This window comes from Haemaphysalis longicornis, unplaced genomic scaffold, assembly GCF_048455015.1.
Source record: "Haemaphysalis longicornis isolate Haplotype H1 unplaced genomic scaffold, Haemaphysalis longicornis Haplotype H1 scaffold_4, whole genome shotgun sequence".
Taxonomy (NCBI): domain Eukaryota; kingdom Metazoa; phylum Arthropoda; class Arachnida; order Ixodida; family Ixodidae; genus Haemaphysalis; species Haemaphysalis longicornis.
The window spans coordinates 73,051,624-73,072,929 of NW_027526361.1; the positions used below are offsets into that span (position 1 = coordinate 73,051,624).

A 21,306-nucleotide genomic window follows, 5' to 3' on the forward strand; every position below is an offset into this window, starting at 1 on the left:
ACGTGTTCCGGAACACATACCTGGAATACTTTTGATAGCTTGCCTTACTAATTTTTATTACGGAAGCACTCCTGCCCTAGCTTTCTTGGTTTCGAGGATGTAATGTGGAGGCTTTGCGACTGCTAAAACCTTATTTAGTGACTCTAGCCACGGTATCGCTACTTTAGGCGCCATCGGAACCGCTGGCACACAGGAAAAGTAAGTTTGGGAGGAAAGTAGGCACTTGCCGGACATAAGTCCTGACGCTTTTCTCTTACCTCAAACGCTGTCAAGCAATACCAGCAGCCTGACGCGCAATGAGTTTCATTGTTTAGCAGGTCGCTGCACTTGATGTTAAAACCATCAAATGTGACGCCCAAGCATTAGGCTGGCAGGGTGGTTGGACCTGCCTCTTAATGACAATAGTTGTGGAGAAAAAAATCACAGCCCTTCTTTAAAAAGACAGGTGGTTAAAACGAGATGCTTTCTCTTATGCAGCCTGAGACAAAGTCGAAGTGCAGAATTCGAACTGCTTCCGCCATGCCGGTATGCCGCAATCGTGTGGACAACGGTTTTGTAATGCGAAGGACCCCGGTTTGATTGCTTCCGCGGGCAGCGTTTTTTTTTATTGACGCGTTTTATGCTACTTTGGTTATTATCATCACCGTTCTGGGAAACCCATTGTGTAAAGTTGGCCTTCCTGCAGTGCGTCTTGTGCGACGAATGATGCCCTCAGTGCGGCATAGAAAGCTTGTCTTTAAAACAAAAAATTGATGGTGTCTGTTTCACGTCGTCATTTCAAGCCACAGAAACGTAGATGTCCTTTGTGTCTCGAATACAGTTCGCTGACAGTGCACGCAGATGCGCGTAAAAAATGCTTTAAAACAGCTAATCAACAAAATAATTCCAGTCAATCAAGCGTTCAACCGATTGATTACTTCGACAGCAAGCACGGGAAGTATGTCCCGGTTGTCTTATATCCAGCGTGTGCTGTGTAGCCTGACAGTTTTACAAGCTCACGGAGAAGCCCACAAATATGGTGGTGTGTTGAACAACGCTTTATTTATAGGAATGCATCCGCGATCCTTTCGCACGATATTATGCGTAGGCGAGCTGCAGTTGTCCTCTGCACAGAGCGGTACTCCATGATTTTCTCGTGGCATCGTACAATTGTTCTAGTTTGTTTTGCCTTTGTTGCAGTTTCTTGTCGATTTGCTAATTGAATGCATTTATTAAAGAACAGAAAGCGTGCAAGAACTAAAAAAACTATAACCCAGCAAAACGAAAGGCTGCCAAGTCTGGTTATTCGCAACCAAATATGGCACTTTGGCTTTTGATAGTTAAAGCTGGCAACCAGCGTCTGTCGTTTAAAAGTAAAAAAAAAAAAATAAGGTAGCGCTCAGAATTTACTAAGAATGGGAAGACGGAAGTTTATATTAGGCCTACTGTTGACCCGCTGTGAACGTTCTGCTGAACCTCGCGCCGCACCCGTCACCACTTGGCCAGCCAGCACTCTCGACAGCACCCTCCGAAGCTTGTTCTGCTGAATCGCCATCGTCAGGAGCCTGATGTGCCATTCCTGCTCTCTAGCCATCATCAGGACCGCCCCGTTGCCCCACTGTCTACCTCCACCTCTCAGACGGATCGTAGTGGACGTGCTGCGCTGCCATTTGGCGCAGGTGTTTCCCTTCCCCGGCGGCGTGTTTGACAAACCTGGCTGCCTGGACGCACGCTGCGCCATCTACTAGTTTGCATGGAACACCCCATCTATTATCTTGAGCAACTGCTGAAACGGCCCCGTTGTTCGGCTACAGTAGGTTTTCGTTACCGCGCTAGCAGCCTGAGTTCCAGCCCTACCAGTGCCGATACTTTTGCAAGACCCGTGATGTTTTACTGTAGTAAGGGTGGTTTCGTATCTTTTAGTTTGCTTTAATGCGGGGCATGTCAACACACTTAGTTAACATTCGGTATTGCACGGGAAGTACCTGGCTTGTACTTCTCCAACCACGGAGTGACGCGCTCGTCCCATCTAAATCCCCCATCTTCGACGCGCAGTCCACCGCTGCGAAGGACCTGAACACCAAAGCCATTTTCGATGCCCAAGGTGAACGTGCGCGTTCCAAGACGGTCATCATGGCCTGCCTGTGGGGACTCCTTCCCGGAGTGTTGATTGGCCTTGTCCTCGCCTACGCTGTCTGGTACTGGATGGGCGTACAGGTACGTGCACCGATGGGAACGACGACATAAACTTGGAGGGCTGTCTGTATACCTGTGCGCATAAAAAAGATTGGTGCGTAACAACATAACAAGGGCTAACTAGTGTAAGCCATATAAATAAAGAGCTGTAAGATACCTATAAGGCCATCACGAGGTACATCAATTGAGAAAATGTTTGTCCACAGCGGCCTGGTTGAAACAAGGACCACATAAACAATTACTCCCATCATGTATTAAACATAAAAATGGGGTTGATGCCTCTTTCATGGGAATCGGTAAAACACGAAAGTGAAATGTGCCTTCACAGGAGAATTTATTGTGCATCCTAATGACCTTGCACATCGCTATTTGTATGACGTCGGTGCGGCGCCGTTAGACACTGGATTGACACCACAGCCCCTTGAATCAGTCGGATTGAATCCGACTGACACCACAGCCCCTTGAAGAAAACCAGGCGGACGAAACGGAACCGAAACCGAAACCGAAAGCAGTAGGGGGCGGAGGGTGCCTCAATTCACCCGCGTCTCGCGCATACGAAGATGCTGGTATCGAGGTGCCAATTGTTGGCGCTCATTAGTGTCATGATGAACGACCTCGGTTCACTTCTTCTAGACGGCGGCATTTCCTAGACAGCATCTTAATGAAGAAAGTAGTGGGAAAGACATAAGGCCCGTTCGTAAATCTACTCGAGCTTGAATACGTAGCGCACTGGGCAGAGCGCTGTGTATTTGCCTTTACGGCGAGAGAGTTCGTGGCTCAATTCCGGGCGCAGCCGCCTCGATGCAACTTTTTCTGGCAACGTCACTCTCGGGACGGATAAGACTCCGGTGAAATTTTCGTGTACCCAAGCATGAAACACTTTCGAGTTAAAAAACAAACGCACGCAGTGGATGCGGCCAGGTGCCGGTGAGCGGCTATGAACTACAACGCACGTAGGCTGAAAGGCCGAGTAAATTGTTCCTGCGTGGCGTGCGAACGCAACTTTTAAAGAAGGGCGATGACCCTGCGCCGGCGTCGCTGCCCGCGGAGGCCGCAGACGCGGCCGCGGAGACGCCAGCGCCATCTCTTGCCCCCGCCGCAGATCCTCCCGCGGCGAAGTGCGAGGAGGTGGGGCCGCTCGTCGGTACCCCAGCAAAGAAAGAACTGAAACTAAAGCGTGGCAAACTGTTCGCATGGCGACGCAGTGAAACATCCCCATCGCGAGGGGCACGATCAAATGCAGAGCATTTCCGGGGGCGCACGACGTTAGGTAGTTTGCGTTACGTGAATGTTGTTGCACTTGTGGCAACTGCTGACGAGAGAGCGCTCGTCAGCAGTAATTTGAATGAGTCAACGATATAAGGCGCGTTCGTAGCGTCCCATTCTGTGTCGGCTTTGTGGCGCAGTGGGTAGAGCACCATGTACATTGCGTTCCGCCCGCAGGGTCGAGGGATCGAAACCAGGCGCCGGATAGTATTTTCTTTTATATAGTGTAGGGGGAGGGGTGCGGACAACGACGGTGCGGACTACGATGGGACAACGCGGGTGACATCGTGAGTTACTGAAATGCTCTGAATTTAAAAACCGCAGGAGTAGGTATCCCGTTTCGAGTGAAGAAGGCTTATACGAATTTGGCGTCTGTGGCGTGATCTCTAGCGTGTTCTTCGCCTTGTCAGTTCAGGCGCGTTCGCGCCTCAACCGTGTCAGTTGGGAAGCACACACACAAAGAGAGAATAAACTTTCTTTATTGAGAAAAAAAAATAAAATGGAGTCTTCGGGGTGGCTTCCCTTGTCCAGGACGCCTGAGCTCGAGCCGCGTCCACAGGCCTGTCGACCAGCTGACGCTGATCCTCGAGAATGGAGCTGGCCAAGGCTCTCTCCCAAAGCTCATTGGTGGGAGAGGGTTTTGGGCGAGGAAGCGGAGCGTGGTCGCAGCCTCCTACAATATGATAGAGTGTCCCGGGGGCCTCGCAGAAGCGGCACTGCGGGGGGAAATAGGTAGGATACAAAATGGGCATAGATGACTCGCTCCAGCTCTCTGGGGAGTTGTTTGCGGACTAAGGGGGGGGGGGGGGGGTAATGCTGTCGCTCTATTCGGTAGTGTTGCGGGATTTTTTGGTACGTGACCATCGGGTGCATGCGCTCAGGCAACAGCAATCGGGTGCATGCGCTCCGGCAACAGCGGCTCGGCGGGATAGCTCTCGAGCCATGTAAGGTGCAGCAGTCGGGTCTTTGCCAAAAGCAGATATGGGGCGACAGAAGAAGAGCCTTACTCCCAAATAGCCTCTTTTCGACAACGGATGCGACGACTTAGGTATAATCCCGAAACAAATGACTGCTACTGACGATAAAACAACACATTCTACGTATACTATAACGGCCTAGTGTTCAGTGCTCTTTGGGGGCTAACGACCACGACACACAGAAAACTTGCCCGAGCCTCGAAGCCTAATCCCGGATAAACTCAGCCGAACCAGGATTAAGCTAAAGGAGGGGAGGATGGCCCCGCCAGCTTCGCTGTTTGCAGTCTTCACGCCACTGGTGCGAAGCTTCCCCGAATTCTTAGCCAAATGGGTCATTTTAATTGCGAAAGCAATAACTCAGAGACAGATAGGTAGAGATAGATAGATAGATAGATAGATAGATAGATAGATAGATAGATAGATAGATAGATAGATAGATAGATAGATAGATAGAGAGAGAGAGAGAGAGAGAGAGAGAGAGAGAGAGAGAGAGAGAGAGAGAGAGAGAGAGAGAGAGAGAGAGAGAGAGAGAGGAGAGAGACGCTTTATTCACGTTGTGCCAGGAGTACCTGCTCTCAGAGAGTGGGTTTGGGGAAAGGAGGGAAGGGGTAGTGCAAAATTGCAGAGGGATTGAAGCTGAGAAGCATGGGCGCCGCAGGGTGGGGAGGGGAGCGGTAGGGTGAGAGGGGGAGAAGGTGGCTCTGCAGGGGAAGGAGTGCGTTTGGAGGAGACGCCAGGTACTGGCACCCTCCTATGTGAGGCTGGGGCGGTGGTTACCCATTGAACGAAAAAGCCAGCTTCAACTTTGGCATCTCTGACAGCGAAATAGCTGATTGGAAAGCGGTTCATAGCATGAGCCGTTCCATAGCGCACGCGCGAGAGAGAGAGAAAGAGCGAGCTTCAACTCCGCACAAGCAAGAGGTGGCCGTCCATGCCAGGCCAAAGCAAATGGAAGAATCGGAAGAACGAATCCAAACGAGCGAACAGAGAAGCTGCGAAATTCATACATTTGTTGGGAAATCATATAGCGTAATTACCCGATTCTAAGGCGCACCCTTTTTCCGGAAAAATAGGCCGAAAAATCGCGTGCGCGTTAGAATCGGATACGAAACCGAAACTGCCGAAACAGCGAAAATTTCGTCCCACCCATCGCCATCGCCATCTCAAGATGGCGCCAAAGCCTTTAGCAACATGGAGGAAGACTTCCTCCATGTTTACCAACAATTTTTTGAACGGAGGAAGCATAAGCGCCTATGGTTTTCCATCGGCGTTCACACAAATCGTCAAATCGTTCCACTTGCGCACTTGATAACAGCAATGACAGCAGCGGCTCTCACGCGTTCAAAACGAGCAGTTGGCTGAATCGTGCGGCTCTGGAGAAGCTCGCGGGATGGACGTGCGAGGCGTGGGCCACGATCCCATCGACCATGGTTGAACGTGCGTTCAGAAGTGTGGCATCGCGAAAGCTCTTGGCGGCACCGAGGACGAGATGTTGCGGTCAGCGGAAAGCGACGAGGAGTGAGATGAGTGAGATTACTTCGGGAAATAAATCGCCCATTTCTCCCGCATTTGTTTGTCTGGGTTATAAAGTTCCGTGCGCGTTACAATCGGAGGTGCAAGTTTTTTTTGCCAGGAAAATCGGGTGCGCGTTAGAATCGGGGGCGCGTTAGAATCGGGTAAGTACTGTATAGTAATCACGGTGCATATAATCAGGGACAATTTATAGAGCTCCAGCTACCGATGAAAATAGCAGTCACTTATCTCTTCGTATGAGCTGACGGGGAGAGGACGGATCGTCTTCGTGGGCGTACAGTGTCCTCCGCGCTTCTGACCGATGCTACATTATACTGCGCAACTGATTATGAACTGTAATAGGCGAGGACACGCGCCCTCGTAAAATTAGAGAGACTGACGGCATCCCCTCTACCCTTTCCCTTTTTCGGCTCATTGTATGCGAACTGTACTACTTCAGAGCGGAAGCACGTGACTGTATTTTTTTGCGAACTTGAGCATCACAGACCAGTGGACATATCCATATGTTGCGCGTCAGTGGGGCCACTCCTGAAGTTTTCAGGATGACCTTTTCTTTTAATCCGCTCGTCTCTTCTCGGGGCCTGATCTGTAGCCAAGTTGGGACGCCTTTACTTTATTTTCGTAACAACCCATTCTATGCCTTTTTTAAAGTATAGAACTCACTTTGGTTGTGTACAAGTTTTAGCGTCTCGACTGGGGCCAGTTGGTTCATTCTGATCTTAAACAACAGCGCAAAAGACAAGGACTAGGAAAGAAGCACAGACAAGCGCTGACCTAACTGCAACACTTTTTCTACTTCTCTTGGCACTACAGGGTTCCCAATGTGATGAATGGCCTGACCTGAAGTTCTAGATTTTCTCCGCTTAGGCAGGAAGGCAATCATCTTACCCCAGATAAACTCCGAGATCTGTGCCGCAGTCTTGAGCTCTGCCTGGAACCGCTGGTGGCCTTTGCTGGGTGGTCCTTCTTGGTGGCACCTTCGATAGTCTTCGCACGAGGTTTCATACACGCTGTTGGGGCCGAACTGTTTTCTCGACTAAATACGGTCACGCAGGTGCGAAAAACGGCTTTTAGAAGTGACGCTTAAAGAGCAACATCAAAAAGTAGGCTCTCCGAAGTACCTGGCCAATGTCCCCTGATATGTGCTTCTCATAAAAAATTACGGCGGTCCAACACTGCCAAAAGCAACAAAAAAAAAAGAGCTGCGGAACACTTTTTGGCGCACCGTGCAGGCCAATATCTATGCACCCTAACAAAAATTACAAAACAACAAGAACAACAAAAAAGGCTGACATTGCGATAACTCCGTGCGCGGACCTGGACCCCAGTTATCCCTTTGGTGTGGCATCCGTTTCGGTGCGAATTCAAATTACCGTAATTAATTCGTCATCATGATAATTCAAGCATGGCGGCGTCCCCCATGCTTTCCCAGATAATACGCAGAAACTAGCTAAAATATACCATTACCACAAAAATAAACCATGTAAACAGAGTGTAGTTACACGAATTTGAAAACCTTTCCATTTTCCGCGGCCAGGTCGTTGTCGCAAGCTCTGTCTTGCAAAAAACGGATGGCACTACGCGTTGAGCGTCAACGAAAAAAAACTCCCACCTCCACGCGCGGGAACCCCTTGTAGATGCGACGCATAGGCGGAGCGGCGAAGGGACCGCGTTTTATAGCGCGCATAACGTTGAGGAGACTGCGTAAGCCGGTCCCAGTCGATGACGAAGTTGGCATACTTGTAAAGCGGCGTGGACTCTAGGTGTTTGAGCCAAGCGTGGATGTTCTTCGCCGGAGAACGGCACACCGTTTATATGCGCAGCGCGCCCGAAGGAGAGGAAACCGCGGAAGAGAGAGTACTGCACATGCGCCGGCCCCAGCGCGTCTGCCGCGGTCATGACGCAACGTGCCGCGGCTATGACGCACCACAATCCAACACAATCCAATTTAATCCAATCCAATCCAAATCCAATCCATTGCAAGCCAAGCCAAGCCAAGCAAAGCCAATCCAGTCCAATCCAAGCTAATCCAATCCAATCCAATCCAAGGCCCCTCGCGAGAGAGTGTTCGCTATCGGAGAGGAGAGGGGGTGAGCGGCGGAGAGCGCAGCTGGCGCGGCGAGGAGAATGGGGGAGGGGCGGACAACGCCGACGACGATGACGCCGGAGGGACAAGGCGAGTGAATCAGATGCTCTGCATCTAAATCCAAACGGTCAGGCTCACCACGATGCTAAAGAATAAACGCTTTTTAAACGCAGACGCATTTTTGTTCTAACTGACCAACACCTCGCCGTAGCAACATTTTACACCCCCATCTTAAGCGATAAGCGTAGACAGCCCTCGACTTTCCGCGCTTCGGTATTAAACAACCGTTGCGGCTAGTCTCGCTATCGGCTGACCTTGACGCTTTAAACAGTGTAACTGCTGAATGCCGCAGCTCCGCTTCAAAGCGCTTCACAAACGAACAAGCAACGCTTTCTCGTCGTACCCTAAGGCCTGAACGTAGAAGCCATCTGCATGTTTTATTCTGCACGCCAGTATTTTTAAACGGCCAGACGTAAGTTTTACTGACGGTAATGAAGCAAAAAAGAGAAATAAGCAAACATATTTGGAAACCCTTTTTGTAACCTCAATTGGAAAATTCCCCGCCGTTTGTACGCAGAGTTCACAGGCGGCACTTTCGGCTTCCGCTACTGTGTCACGTGTCCCCGGTCAACCACCTGAGCCCACCGGGCCACTCGTGAGTAGCAGTCAATCTATGACCAGCCGTTCCACAGATAAAGTGGAAATCAATTCTAGCGTCAGTACCGCTGCTACGACACAACCGCCCCTAACCTCTTCCATCATCGCTACCCAGTCCTTGGGCTGCGACTCCAGCATCTCGACGGACTGCGTGGAAGCGAGAGACCTGTTCCAGGTTTCGCTGAACACTTCGTACCGTCCATGCGATGACTTCTTCGGCTACGTGTGCTCCACGTCCAGAAGGGCCGGCATCTTCTACGCAGTAAGTCGCCGCTCTTCTAGAAACAGTGCCCCTGTGCTGGTTGTAGGAGCAGAAGCTCCAGCATTACTTCTGGCTTCAGGTTTGAGTTTAAACTACTATATATCCCAAAAGCTTTCTTAATAAGTAACAAAAATGACCGTCTGTGGTGTCCGGTATGCCTCCTCAACAAAACACTTCCACACGCGTGAAACCTAGCCGGAGTAAATCACGCTTCTAAATTCGTCCACGGGGGCTACAACTGTCTACCTGCATTCAATCAAAATCTACTATACATTCTAGCCTAATTTCTAAGCGATTATGACGGTATTGTGGGTGCCGCCTAGAACCTCGCAGGGCTTTCTGGCTCACAGGAAACTACTGCGCCGCAGGGTGACGCAACGGTGGGATGAAAACTTCTGCGCGGCGCCGTGCGTACCCACACCGCTGAATGTCCAATTAAGCGACACACTCATAGTCTTTGTACTACGTTCGAGCCCAGACAACGCGTTATAGCCAATGAGGCCATTCGTACAGTTAATTTAGACATCCTTCCTGTTCTAAGCCAGGGCACAGTCACGTTCACAACCACATTTGAAACCGCAGCCTGGACGTCAGGTCTGCGTGTACCCGTCAATACACCCAAATGCAAAAAACAGCACATGCACTACTGAGTGGCTGACATCATCTAGAAGAGAAAAGGAGAAGAGCGACCTTATCATATTCAATCGGGAAGCCGTCAGCAGAAGCGTAGACTAATCCTTCCGAACGTCGCAAAGCTCTGTACAAACCTTTCACCCGCTCCTCCCTTTCTATAAATTGTTCTCTGCCTCTCGCACTGTCTTTTCTCGGTGCTCCATCTCTACGGTGCGTTGGAGAAATCAAAATTTACTATCAGGATTCTAGTCCGAAGATGAGGAAGCCTTAGAAGAACCTTACGGACATTTCAGGCAATAGCGCTGCTCAGATTGACTGGACATCCCGGATGTAATTTATTTCGGATAAAACTCCGACGAGACTCAGATCGGAGCGGCTTCAGTTTCAAATTAGTTAAATTGGAAATAAACGACATTTCAAATAATCCCCTTTCGAACACGGTGGCAGATAGGGCTCTGTTGTTGGAAGGAGCTGAATTTGGTCCGACGAGTCCCATAAGACGTCTTTAGGAGTGCAGTTAGAACCTTTGGCAGGTCCATGCCGCATCATTCTTAATGTTCTGCTTGTGATCCTGCGACCTGTCATAGCCTTTAATCGAGACGAGGTGCCATTCCTTCCCCTTTATGTTGACAGGTCAACGACTTCATGAAGTCGGCTACCATGGCGGCACTGTACAGCATCGACGTCCCTCCCAGCGGTCAGGATGCCTCACAAAAGGCGGCCGGCATGTTCCGTGCCTGCACTGACTTAGGACTAACGCAGCGGTCTGAGGTAAATCACTGTACGCAGAGATTTAGAGCGAAAAGTTGCCAAATTGTTTTCTGGTGGGGCTGCAGTATGCCTTCCTAACCACTGCTTTAAGGAGGCCATGAAGAAGAAATACAAGTTTGGCTCCTTAAAAAGAATGCTTTGCCTGGTAACAATGACACCAATTTTATGAAAAACTAAAAAATGTAACATCTATTAAAGAAAACAGAAAATTAAAGCCGTTCCACTCAATCTAAAAGCTGACGGAAGTGCAGAGAAAGTGAGTCGCCATAATGGGGTGTAGCGCCATTGCCCGTTCACTGTTACCACCCAAAGCAATTCAGTTTTATATAGTTTTATAGTTTTAAAAAATTATAGTTTTAAAAAATTTTACCAGGTCTTGTTTTGTCTTCTAACCTTTACAAAAATAATGCAGAGTGTGTTGAAGTTTTCGATTACTACTATTGGTAGCTTTCAACTGTTCATTAAGCGGTTGAGTGTGTCTCAACCGTGTTTCTCGTGTTTCTCTCTCTTTCTACGTACCTCCTCTTTCCTCAGCACAACTGGTGATTGTCCTTTCCGCCACTGCTCCCATTTGCTTTTGGGGCCTTCGGCGTTATGTACCCTTCTTGGCGGCCAATGCACAAATTCTTTTTCATTACTCGCTTACGCGTGCTTCGTATACGCGATTACCTTCGGGGATCACCCCAGGAGTTATGACAGGCGTCGTGCCAACAGCACTAAAAATGGAGGACGACGAGACAGGCTAGCTGCTTTTCTTGTCCTCGTCCATTCTTATCACTGCTGGTGAGATGTCTCCGTAAGTACTTACACAGCTAACCACTCCTATTTACTCCTGTATTTCTCTTTCAAAAAAATGAGTGATATGTATAGACAGCGTCCATTAAACATCCCCCTCGCGAGGGGCACGATCAAATGCACAGCATTTCCGAGGGGGTGCGCCGGCAAGTCGTATGGATTACGTATTGGTTGTTGGTTTTCTTGTTACACGCTGCACGTCATCAAATTTGCGGTGGGCTACAGCGGGGCGTCCCGGCAGCACGAGACGCGACCAGCGCTGCTGGTCTCTCGATCATAGTCTCGATCGCGGGACCTGTGTCGCCATCTTGCGGAGGCGCGTGACAACTTATGGCGGGTCTCTCGATCATAGTCTCGATCGCGGAACCTGTGTCGCCATCTTGCGGAGGCGCGTGACAACTTATGGCGCTTTCGAAACAAACCATAAATGAGTGAAGGATATAAGGCGCTATCGGTGCATCGAAATCCGTGTTGGTTGCGTGGCTCAATCGGTAGTGCGCCCGGCACTTGCCGTTCCGCCCGCGCCGTCATGGGTTCGAATCCGGGCGCCGGAAACTGTTGTTTCTTTTATAGTGTAGTGGCCTGGCTGCGGACTAGGCCGAACGCCGCGTGACATTGTGAGTTACTAAAATGCTATGCATTTAAAAGTGGCGCAGCTTGCACTAATGGTGCAAGGCTGGAGAAACAACAGCGCTGGCGGCCCCCCTCTCTTCGTCGGAAACAGAGTGGTTTGGACCTCATATGGGCTTCCGAACTTGCCGTTGAAAGTTCTCCATGACTGGCAGGCCCAGATCGATTTGTCTGCAGGCTTTCACATCGCTCACAAAGAGGACTGCGTTAGCACGAGCTAGAACCCGCGGCAACCGTCTTCGCGAACTCGGCGTCCGCAGCACTAATTCGGCGTTCGTGCTTCCCACTTCAGCTGCGAACGCACGTGAACTGGCGAGAAGAACAGCACGCGAGAGATCACGCCACGAACGCTAGGTAGAGTGTGTCGAGGGCTGATGTGCGCTCGGCATTTCTTGTATTCTTTTCCAAGCTCCTCACGTGGCGAAAGCCTAGGCTCAAGCCTGCTCGACGACGGGCGCTCCTCACGAGTCGCACGCTTGCGTGTGCTCGGCCCTTTTAAATGCAGAGCATTTTAGTAACTCACGATGTCACCCGCGTTGGCGTCCGTGGTCCGCATCACTACGTAGTCCGCACCCTACACTATATAAAGAAATAATGCCTTCCGGCGCCAGGTTTCGATCCCACGACTCTGCGGGCGGAACGCAAGGTACACGGCACTTTACCGACTGCTCCACGGAGCCGACACAGAATGGAAGGTTACGCACGCGCCTCATATCCTTGACTCATTCAACCGTCGGCCACAGGTGCGCCCTCTCCCCCGCGTCCTCCTCGCCTTCTCTCCGCTCGCAACACCCTCTCTCGCCGCGTTCGGTTCGCGTTCATGTGGTGGCGCGATTTCGGCGCTATAACACTCTCTCGCGAAGGGCATTCGATTGGATTGGATTGGATTGGCTTGGCTTGGCTTGGCTTGGCTTGGCTTGGCTTGGATTTGGATTGGGTTGGATTAAAGTGGATTGTGTTGGATTGTGTTGCGTCATAGCCGCGCCACGTTGCGTCGTAGCCTCTCCACGTTGCGTAATAGCCGCGGCAGGGGGTTCACGGCACGTTTCACGTTTCACCATCGACTTCATCGACAATGTCTACGCTGGAAGACAACAATTACAACAACAACAACCAATACGTAATCCATAAGACTTGCAGGCACGCCCCCCGCGGAAATGCTCTGCATTTGATCGTGCCCCTCGCGAGGGGGATGTTTTGATTTTTTTGTATTGTTTTCTGGTAACGTTTTACGGCAGAACTGAAAGCTTAAACATCTCTGCTGTTAAAGCCTAAAATACCTCCAAGATGTTGGTGTGCGCTTATACTCCCGGTTAAAGGAAACAAGGTAATGTCCAATAAGAGTAAAACATAGCTTGAAGTTTAAAATTGCCTCGTGTATGACCTGCTCATAGCGTTGCATCAGCTTACGAATGGCGCATACTCTTCATTAGACTGGTTAACAGTCACCCTTTCAGTTCAGAGAAAAAGCTGGGCAGACAAGCAATACACGCAGCGTGCAGTGATATTGCAGCATGCCGTCCCCTCATTGCAGGTGTCCGCATTGAAGACCTTCACCAAGCGGATCGGGGTTGACATATCCAACCTGTCGGTGCCCTCGAATTTCGCCGTCGCTGATGCCCTTGTGAGGCTGGCCGTTGAGTATGGCTTCCCCACCTACGTCAGCATCGGGACATACTGGAAGCGCCAGGAAAAATATAACTTCTTTTCCGTATGCAATTTTTTGTTTTATTTGTGTTTACATGTATTATTTGTAGCGATACTTCCTACATTTTAGGTCCCAATATATCAGTGCATGTCCGATGAAGTGCCACTGGCAGTTTAAAAGTGGAAAGACATTGTTGCTTCATTATCTTTTCGGACTTACTGACGACCCGTTTCGAAACGTCATAGTGATTACTGGCCTTACCCCGTAAGGAGAGGTACGCGTGATGTTGCCGGGTGGCGCCGCATGAAGGATAAGGTGATTTTATACCCCCCGTCCTATTAACGCTTTACAGCGAAGCTGTTAGCGCCTCGTTGGTCCGAAATTTCGTGAAGTAAACAAGAAACCTATGCAGGACCCAGCACTTGTCGCCCAAGACACCGAGCGCATGTGTCAGGCTTATCAGGCGTGCAACATATCGCTCAGTATTCGCGTAAAAAAAAATAATAAAATAAGCATCGAAACCGCGTGATGGGTAAGACGCCGGTGAGCAATGGGAACCTCGCCCACCCACTTATGTTCTTGTAAAGATTAGTCTTGCAGCTGCCCTCGAAAGGGGCAGGGGGTTGCCGTTATCAGAGGGCTAAGGATTGCGTCAGACTAGGCGAAACTCAACAGTTCTCGCTCACGATGCCGAGCACATGCGGCAGGCTTCTCAGGCATGCAATATATCGCTCAGTATTCCCGTAAAGAAAAAATAATAAAATAAGCATCGAAACCGCGTGATGGATAAGGCGCCGGTGAACAATAGGAACCTCGCCCACCCACTTATGTTCTTGTAAAGATTAGTCTTGCAGCTGCCCTCGAAAGGGATAGGGGGTTGCCGTTATCAGAGGGCTAAGGATTGCGTCAGACTAGGCGAAACTCAACAGTTCTCGCTCACGATGTCGAGCACATGCGGCAGGCTTCTCAGGCATGCAATATATCGCTCACTATTCCCGTAAAGAAAAAATAATAAAATAAGCATCGAAACCGCGTGATGGATAAGGCGCTAGTGAACAATGGGAACCTCGCACCCCCCCTCCGCCCACCCACTTATGTTCTTGTAAAGATTAGTCTTGCAGCTGCCCTCGAAAGGGGCAGGGGGTTGCCGTTATCAGAGGGCTAAGGATTGCGTCAGACTAGGCGAAACTCAACAGTTCTCGCTCACGATGCCGAGCACATGCGGCAGGCTTCTCAGGCATGCAATATATCGCTCAGTATTCCCGTAAACAAAAAAATAATAAAATAAGCATCGAAACCTCGTGATGGATAAGGCGCCGGTGAACAATGGGAACCTCGCCCACCCACTTATGTTCTTGTAAAGATTAGTCTTGCAGCTGCCCTCGAAAGGGGTAGGGGGTTGCCGTTATCAGAGGGCTATTGATTGGATCAGACTAGGCGAAACTGAACAGTTCTCGCTCACGATGCCGAGCACATGCGGCAGGCTTCTCAGGCATGCAATATATCGCTCAGTATTCGCGTAAAGAAAAAATAATAAAATAAGCATCGAAACCGCGTGATGGATAAGGCGCCAGTGAACAATGGGAACCTCGCACCCCCCCTCCGCCCAGCCACTTATGTTCTTGTAAAGATCAGTCTTGCAGCTGCCCTCGAAAGGGGTAGGGGGTTGCCGTTATCAGAGGGCTAAGGATTGCGCCAGACTAGGTGAAACTGAACAGTTCTCGCTCACGATGCCGAGCACATGCGGCAGGCTTCTCAGGCATGCAATATATCGCTCAGTATTCCCGTAAAGAAAAAATAATAAAATAAGCATCGAAACCGCGTGTTGGATAAGGCGCCTGTGAACAATAGGAACCTCGCCCACCCACTTATGTTCTTGTAAAGATTAGTCTTGCAGCTGCCCTCGAAAGGGATAGGGGGTTGCCGTTATCAGAGGGCTAAGGATTGCGTCAGACTAGGCGAAACTCAACAGTTCTCGCTTACGATGTGGAGCACATGCGGCAGGCTTCTCAGGCATGCAATATATCGCTCACTATTCCCGTAAAGAAAAAATAATAAAATAAGCATCGAAACCGCGTGATGGATAAGGCGCCGGTGAACAATAGGAACCTCGCCCACCCGCTTATGTTCTTGTAAAGATTAGTCTTGCAGCTGCCCTCGAAAGGGATAGGGGGTTGCCGTTATCAGAGGGCTAAGGATTGCGTCAGACTAGGCGAAACTCAACAGTTCTCGCTCACGATGTCGAGCACATGCGGCAGGCTTCTCAGGCATGCAATATATCGCTCACTATTCCCGTAAAGAAAAAATAATAAAATAAGCATCGAAACCGCGTGATGGATAAGGCGCCGGTGAACAATAGGAACCTCGCCCACCCACTTATGTTCTTGTAAAGATTAGTCTTGCAGCTGCCCTCGAAAGGGATAGGGGGTTGCCGTTATCAGAGGGCTAAGGATTGCGTCAGACTAGGCGAAACTCAACAGTTCTCGCTCACGATGCCGAGCACATGCGGCAGGCTTCTCAGGCATGCAATATATCGCTCAGTATTCCCGTAAAGAAAAAATAATAAAATAAGCATCGAAACCGCGTGATGGATAAGGCGCCGGTGAACAATAGGAACCTCGCCCACCCACTTATGTTCTTGTAAAGATTAGTCTTGCAGCTGCCCTCGAAAGGGATAGGGGGTTGCCGTTATCAGAGGGCTAAGGATTGCGTCAGACTAGGCGAAACTCAACAGTTCTCGCTCACGATGTCGAGCACATGCGGCAGGCTTCTCAGGCATGCAATATATCGCTCACTATTCCCGTAAAGAAAAAAATAATAAAATAAGCATCGAAACCGCGTGATGGATAAGGCGCTAGTGAACAATGGGAACCTCGCACCCCCCCTCCGCCCACCCACTTATGTTCTTGTAAAGATTAGTCTTGCAGCTGCCCTCGAAAGGGGCAGGGGGTTGCCGTTATCAGAGGGCTAAGGATTGCGTCAGACTAGGCAAAACTCAACAGTTCTCGCTCACGATGCCGAGCACATGCGGCAGGCATCTCAGGCATGCAATATATCGCTCAGTATTCCCGTAAACAAAAAAATAATAAAATAAGCATCGAAACCGCGTGATGGATAAGGCGCCGGTGAACAATGGGAACCTCGCCCACCCACTTATGTTCTTGTAAAGATTAGTCTTGCAGCTGCCCTCGAAAGGGGTAGGGGGTTGCCGTTATCAGAGGGCTATTGATTGGATCAGACTAGGCGAAACTGAACAGTTCTCGCTCACGATGCCGAGCACATGCGGCAGGCTTCTCAGGCATGCAATATATCGCTCAGTATTCGCGTAAAGAAAAAATAATAAAATAAGCATCGAAACCGCGTGATGGATAAGGCGCCAGTGAACAATGGGAACCTCGCACCCCCCCTCCGCCCAGCCACTTATGTTCTTGTAAAGATCAGTCTTGCAGCTGCCCTCGAAAGGGGTAGGGGGTTGCCGTTATCAGAGGGCTAAGGATTGCGCCAGACTAGGCGAAACTGAACAGTTCTCGCTCACGATGCCGAGCACATGCGGCAGGCTTCTCAGGCATGCAATATATCGCTCAGTATTCCCGTAAAGAAAAAATAATAAAATAAGCATCGAAACCGCGTGATGGATAAAGGCGCCGGTGAACAATGGGAACCTCGCCCACCCACTTATGTTCTTGTAAAGATTAGTCTTGCAGCTGCCCTCGAAAGGGGTAGGGGGTTGCCGTTATCAGAGGGCTAGGGATTGCGTCAGACTAGGCGAAACTCAACAGTTCTCGCTCACGATGCCGAGCACATGCGGCAGGCTTCTCAGGCATGCAATATATCGCTCACTATTCCCGTAAAGAAAAAATAATAAAATAAGCATCGAAACCGCGTGATGGATAAGGCGCCGGTGAACAATAGGAACCTCGCCCACCCACTTATGTTCTTGTAAAGATTAGTCTTGCAGCTGCCCTCGAAAGGGATAGGGGGTTGCCGTTATCAGAGGGCTAAGGATTGCGTCAGACTAGGCGAAACTCAACAGTTCTCGCTCACGATGTCGAGCACATGCGGCAGGCTTCTCAGGCATGCAATATATCGCTCACTATTCCCGTAAAGAAAAAATAATAAAATAAGCATCGAAACCGCGTGATGGATAAGGCGCCGGTGAACAATAGGAACCTCGCCCACCCGCTTATGTTCTTGTAAAGATTAGTCTTGCAGCTGCCCTCGAAAGGGATAGGGGGTTGCCGTTATCAGAGGGCTAAGGATTGCGTCAGACTAGGCGAAACTCAACAGTTCTCGCTCACGATGTCGAGCACATGCGGCAGGCTTCTCAGGCATGCAATATATCGCTCACTATTCCCGTAAAGAAAAAATAATAAAATAAGCATCGAAACCGCGTGATGGATAAGGCGCCGGTGAACAATAGGAACCTCGCCCACCCACTTATGTTCTTGTAAAGATTAGTCTTGCAGCTGCCCTCGAAAGGGATAGGGGGTTGCCGTTATCAGAGGGCTAAGGATTGCGTCAGACTAGGCGAAACTCAACAGTTCTCGCTCACGATGCCGAGCACATGCGGCAGGCTTCTCAGGCATGCAATATATCGCTCAGTATTCCCGTAAAGAAAAAATAATAAAATAAGCATCGAAACCGCGTGATGGATAAGGCGCCGGTGAACAATAGGAACCTCGCCCACCCACTTATGTTCTTGTAAAGATTAGTCTTGCAGCTGCCCTCGAAAGGGATAGGGGGTTGCCGTTATCAGAGGGCTAAGGATTGCGTCAGACTAGGCGAAACTCAACAGTTATCGCTCACGATGTCGAGCACATGCGGCAGGCTTCTCAGGCATGCAATATATCGCTCACTATTCCCGTAAAGAAAAAATAATAAAATAAGCATCGAAACCGCGTGATGGATAAGGCGCTAGTGAACAATGGGAACCTCGCACCCCCCCTCCGCCCACCCACTTATGTTCTTGTAAAGATTAGTCTTGCAGCTGCCCTCGAAAGGGGCAGGGGGTTGCCGTTATCAGAGGGCTAAGGATTGCGTCAGACTAGGCAAAACTCAACAGTTCTCGCTCACGATGCCGAGCACATGCGGCAGGCTTCTCAGGCATGCAATATATCGCTCAGTATTCCCGTAAACAAAAAAATAATAAAATAAGCATCGAAACCGCGTGATGGATAAGGCGCCGGTGAACAATGGGAACCTCGCCCACCCACTTATGTTCTTGTAAAGATTAGTCTTGCAGCTGCCCTCGAAAGGGGTAGGGGGTTGCCGTTATCAGAGGGCTATTGATTGGATCAGACTAGGCGAAACCCAAAAGTTCTCGCTCACGATGCCGAGCACATGCGTCAGGCTTATCAGGCGTGCAATATATCGCTCAGTATTCGCGTAAAGAAAAAATAATAAAATAAGCATCGAAACCGCGTGATGGATAAGGCGCCAGTGAACAATGGGAACCTCGCACCCCCCCTCCGCCCACCCACTTATGTTCTTGTAAAGATCAGTCTTGCAGCTGCCCTCGAAAGGGGTAGGGGGTTGCCGTTATCAGAGGGCTAAGGATTGCGCCAGACTAGGCGAAACTGAACAGTTCTCGCTCACGATGCCGAGCACATGCGGCAGGCTTCTCAGGCATGCAATATATCGCTCAGTATTCCCGTAAAGAAAAAATAATAAAATAAGCATCGAAACCGCGTGATGGATAAGGCGCCGGTGAACAATGGGAACCTCGCCCAACCACTTATGTTCTTGTAAAGATTAGTCTTGCAGCTGCCCTCGAAAGGGGTAGGGGGTTGCCGTTATCAGAGGGCTAGGGATTGCGTCAGACTAGGCGAAACTCAACAGTTCTCGCTCACGATGCCGAGCACATGCGGCAGGCTTCTCAGGCATGCAATATATCGCTCACTATTCCCGTAAAGAAAAAATAATAAAATAAGCATCGAAACCGCGTGATGGATAAGGCGCTAGTGAACAATGGAAACCTCGCACCCCCCCTCCGCCCACCCACTTATGTTCTTGTAAAGATTAGTCTTGCAGCTGCCCTCGAAAGGGGCAGGGGGTTGCCGTTATCAGAGGGCTAAGGATTGCGTCAGACTAGGCGAAACTCAACAGTTCTCGCTCACGATGCCGAGCACATGCGGCAGGCTTCTCAGGCATGCAATATATCGCTCACTATTCCCGTAAAGAAAAAATAATAAAATAAGCATCGAAACCGCGTGATGGATAAGGCGCCGGTGAACAATAGGAACCTCGCCCACCCACTTATGTTCTTGTAAAGATTAGTCTTGCAGCTGCCCTCGAAAGGGATAGGGGGTTGCCGTTATCAGAGGGCTAAGGATTGCGTCAGACTAGGCGAAACTCAACAGTTCTCGCTCACGATGTCGAGCACATGCGGCAGGCTTCTCAGGCATGCAATATATCGCTCACTATTCCCGTAAAGAAAAAATAATAAAATAAGCATCGAAACCGCGTGATGGATAAGGCGCCGGTGAACAATAGGAACCTCGCCCACCCACTTATGTTCTTGTAAAGATTAGTCTTGCAGCTGCCCTCGAAAGGGATAGGGGGTTGCCGTTATCAGAGGGCTAAGGATTGCGTCAGACTAGGCGAAACTCAACAGTTCTCGCTCACGATGTCGAGCACATGCGGCAGGCTTCTCAGGCATGCAATATATCGCTCACTATTCCCGTAAAGAAAAAATAATAAAATAAGCATCGAAACCGCGTGATGGATAAGGCGCCGGTGAACAATAGGAACCTCGCCCACCCACTTATGTTCTTGTAAAGATTAGTCTTGCAGCTGCCCTCGAAAGGGATAGGGGGTTGCCGTTATCAGAGGGCTAAGGATTGCGTCAGACTAGGCGAAACTGAACAGTTCTCGCTCACGATGCCGAGCACATGCGGCAGGCTTCTCAGGCATGCAATATATCGCTCAGTATTCCCGTAAAGAAAAAATAATAAAATAAGCATCGAAACCGCGTGATGGATAAGGCGCCGGTGAACAATAGGAACCTCGCCCACCCACTTATGTTCTTGTAAAGATTAGTCTTGCAGCTGCCCTCGAAAGGGATAGGGGGTTGCCGTTATCAGAGGGCTAAGGATTGCGTCAGACTAGGCGAAACTCAACAGTTCTCGCTCACGATGTCGAGCACATGCGGCAGGCTTCTCAGGCATGCAATATATCGCTCAGTATTCGCGTAAAGAAAAAATAATAAAATAAGCATCGAAACCGCGTGATGGATAAGGCGCCGGTGAACAATAGGAACCTCGCCCACCCACTTATGTTCTTGTAAAGATTAGTCTTGCAGCTGCCCTCGAAAGGGGTAGGGGGTTGCCGTTATCAGAGGGCTAAGGATTGCGTCAGACTAGGCGAAACTCAACAGTTCTCGCTCACGATGTCGAGCACATGCGGCAGGCTTCTCAGGCATGCAATATATCGCTCACTATTCCCGTAAAGAAAAAATAATAAAATAAGCATCGAAACCGCGTGATGGATAAGGCGCTAGTGAACAATGGGAACCTCGCACCCCCCCTCCGCCCACCCACTTATGTTCTTGTAAAGATTAGTCTTGCAGCTGCCCTCGAAAGGGGTAGGGGGTTGCCGTTATCAGAGGGCTAGGGATTGCGTCAGACTAGGCGAAACTCAACAGTTCTCGCTCACGATGCCGAGCACATGCGGCAGGCTTCTCAGGCATGCAATATATCGCTCAGTATTCCCGTAAAGAAAAAATAATAAAATAAGCATCGAAACCGCGTGATGGATAAGGCGCCGGTGAACAATAGGAACCTCGCCCACCCACTTATGTTCTTGTAAAGATTAGTCTTGCAGCTGCCCTCGAAAGGGATAGGGGGTTGCCGTTATCAGAGGGCTAAGGATTGCG

At 49.9% G+C, this 21,306-nt stretch overlaps 1 protein-coding gene across 1 annotated transcript in view; it reads left to right on the forward strand.

Moving 5' to 3' along the window:
- The first annotated feature begins 8,710 nt into the window (after window positions 1–8,710).
- Window positions 8,711–21,306, forward strand: part of LOC144179789 (neprilysin-1-like) — a 70,845-nt gene continuing 58,249 nt past the window's right edge. The window contains exons 1-3 of the mRNA XM_077708225.1: window positions 8,711–8,956; window positions 10,223–10,360; window positions 13,320–13,496. Of these exons, the coding sequence (XP_077564351.1) occupies window positions 8,711–8,956; window positions 10,223–10,360; window positions 13,320–13,496 (561 nt within the window). The remainder of the gene's footprint in view (window positions 8,957–10,222; window positions 10,361–13,319; window positions 13,497–21,306) is intronic.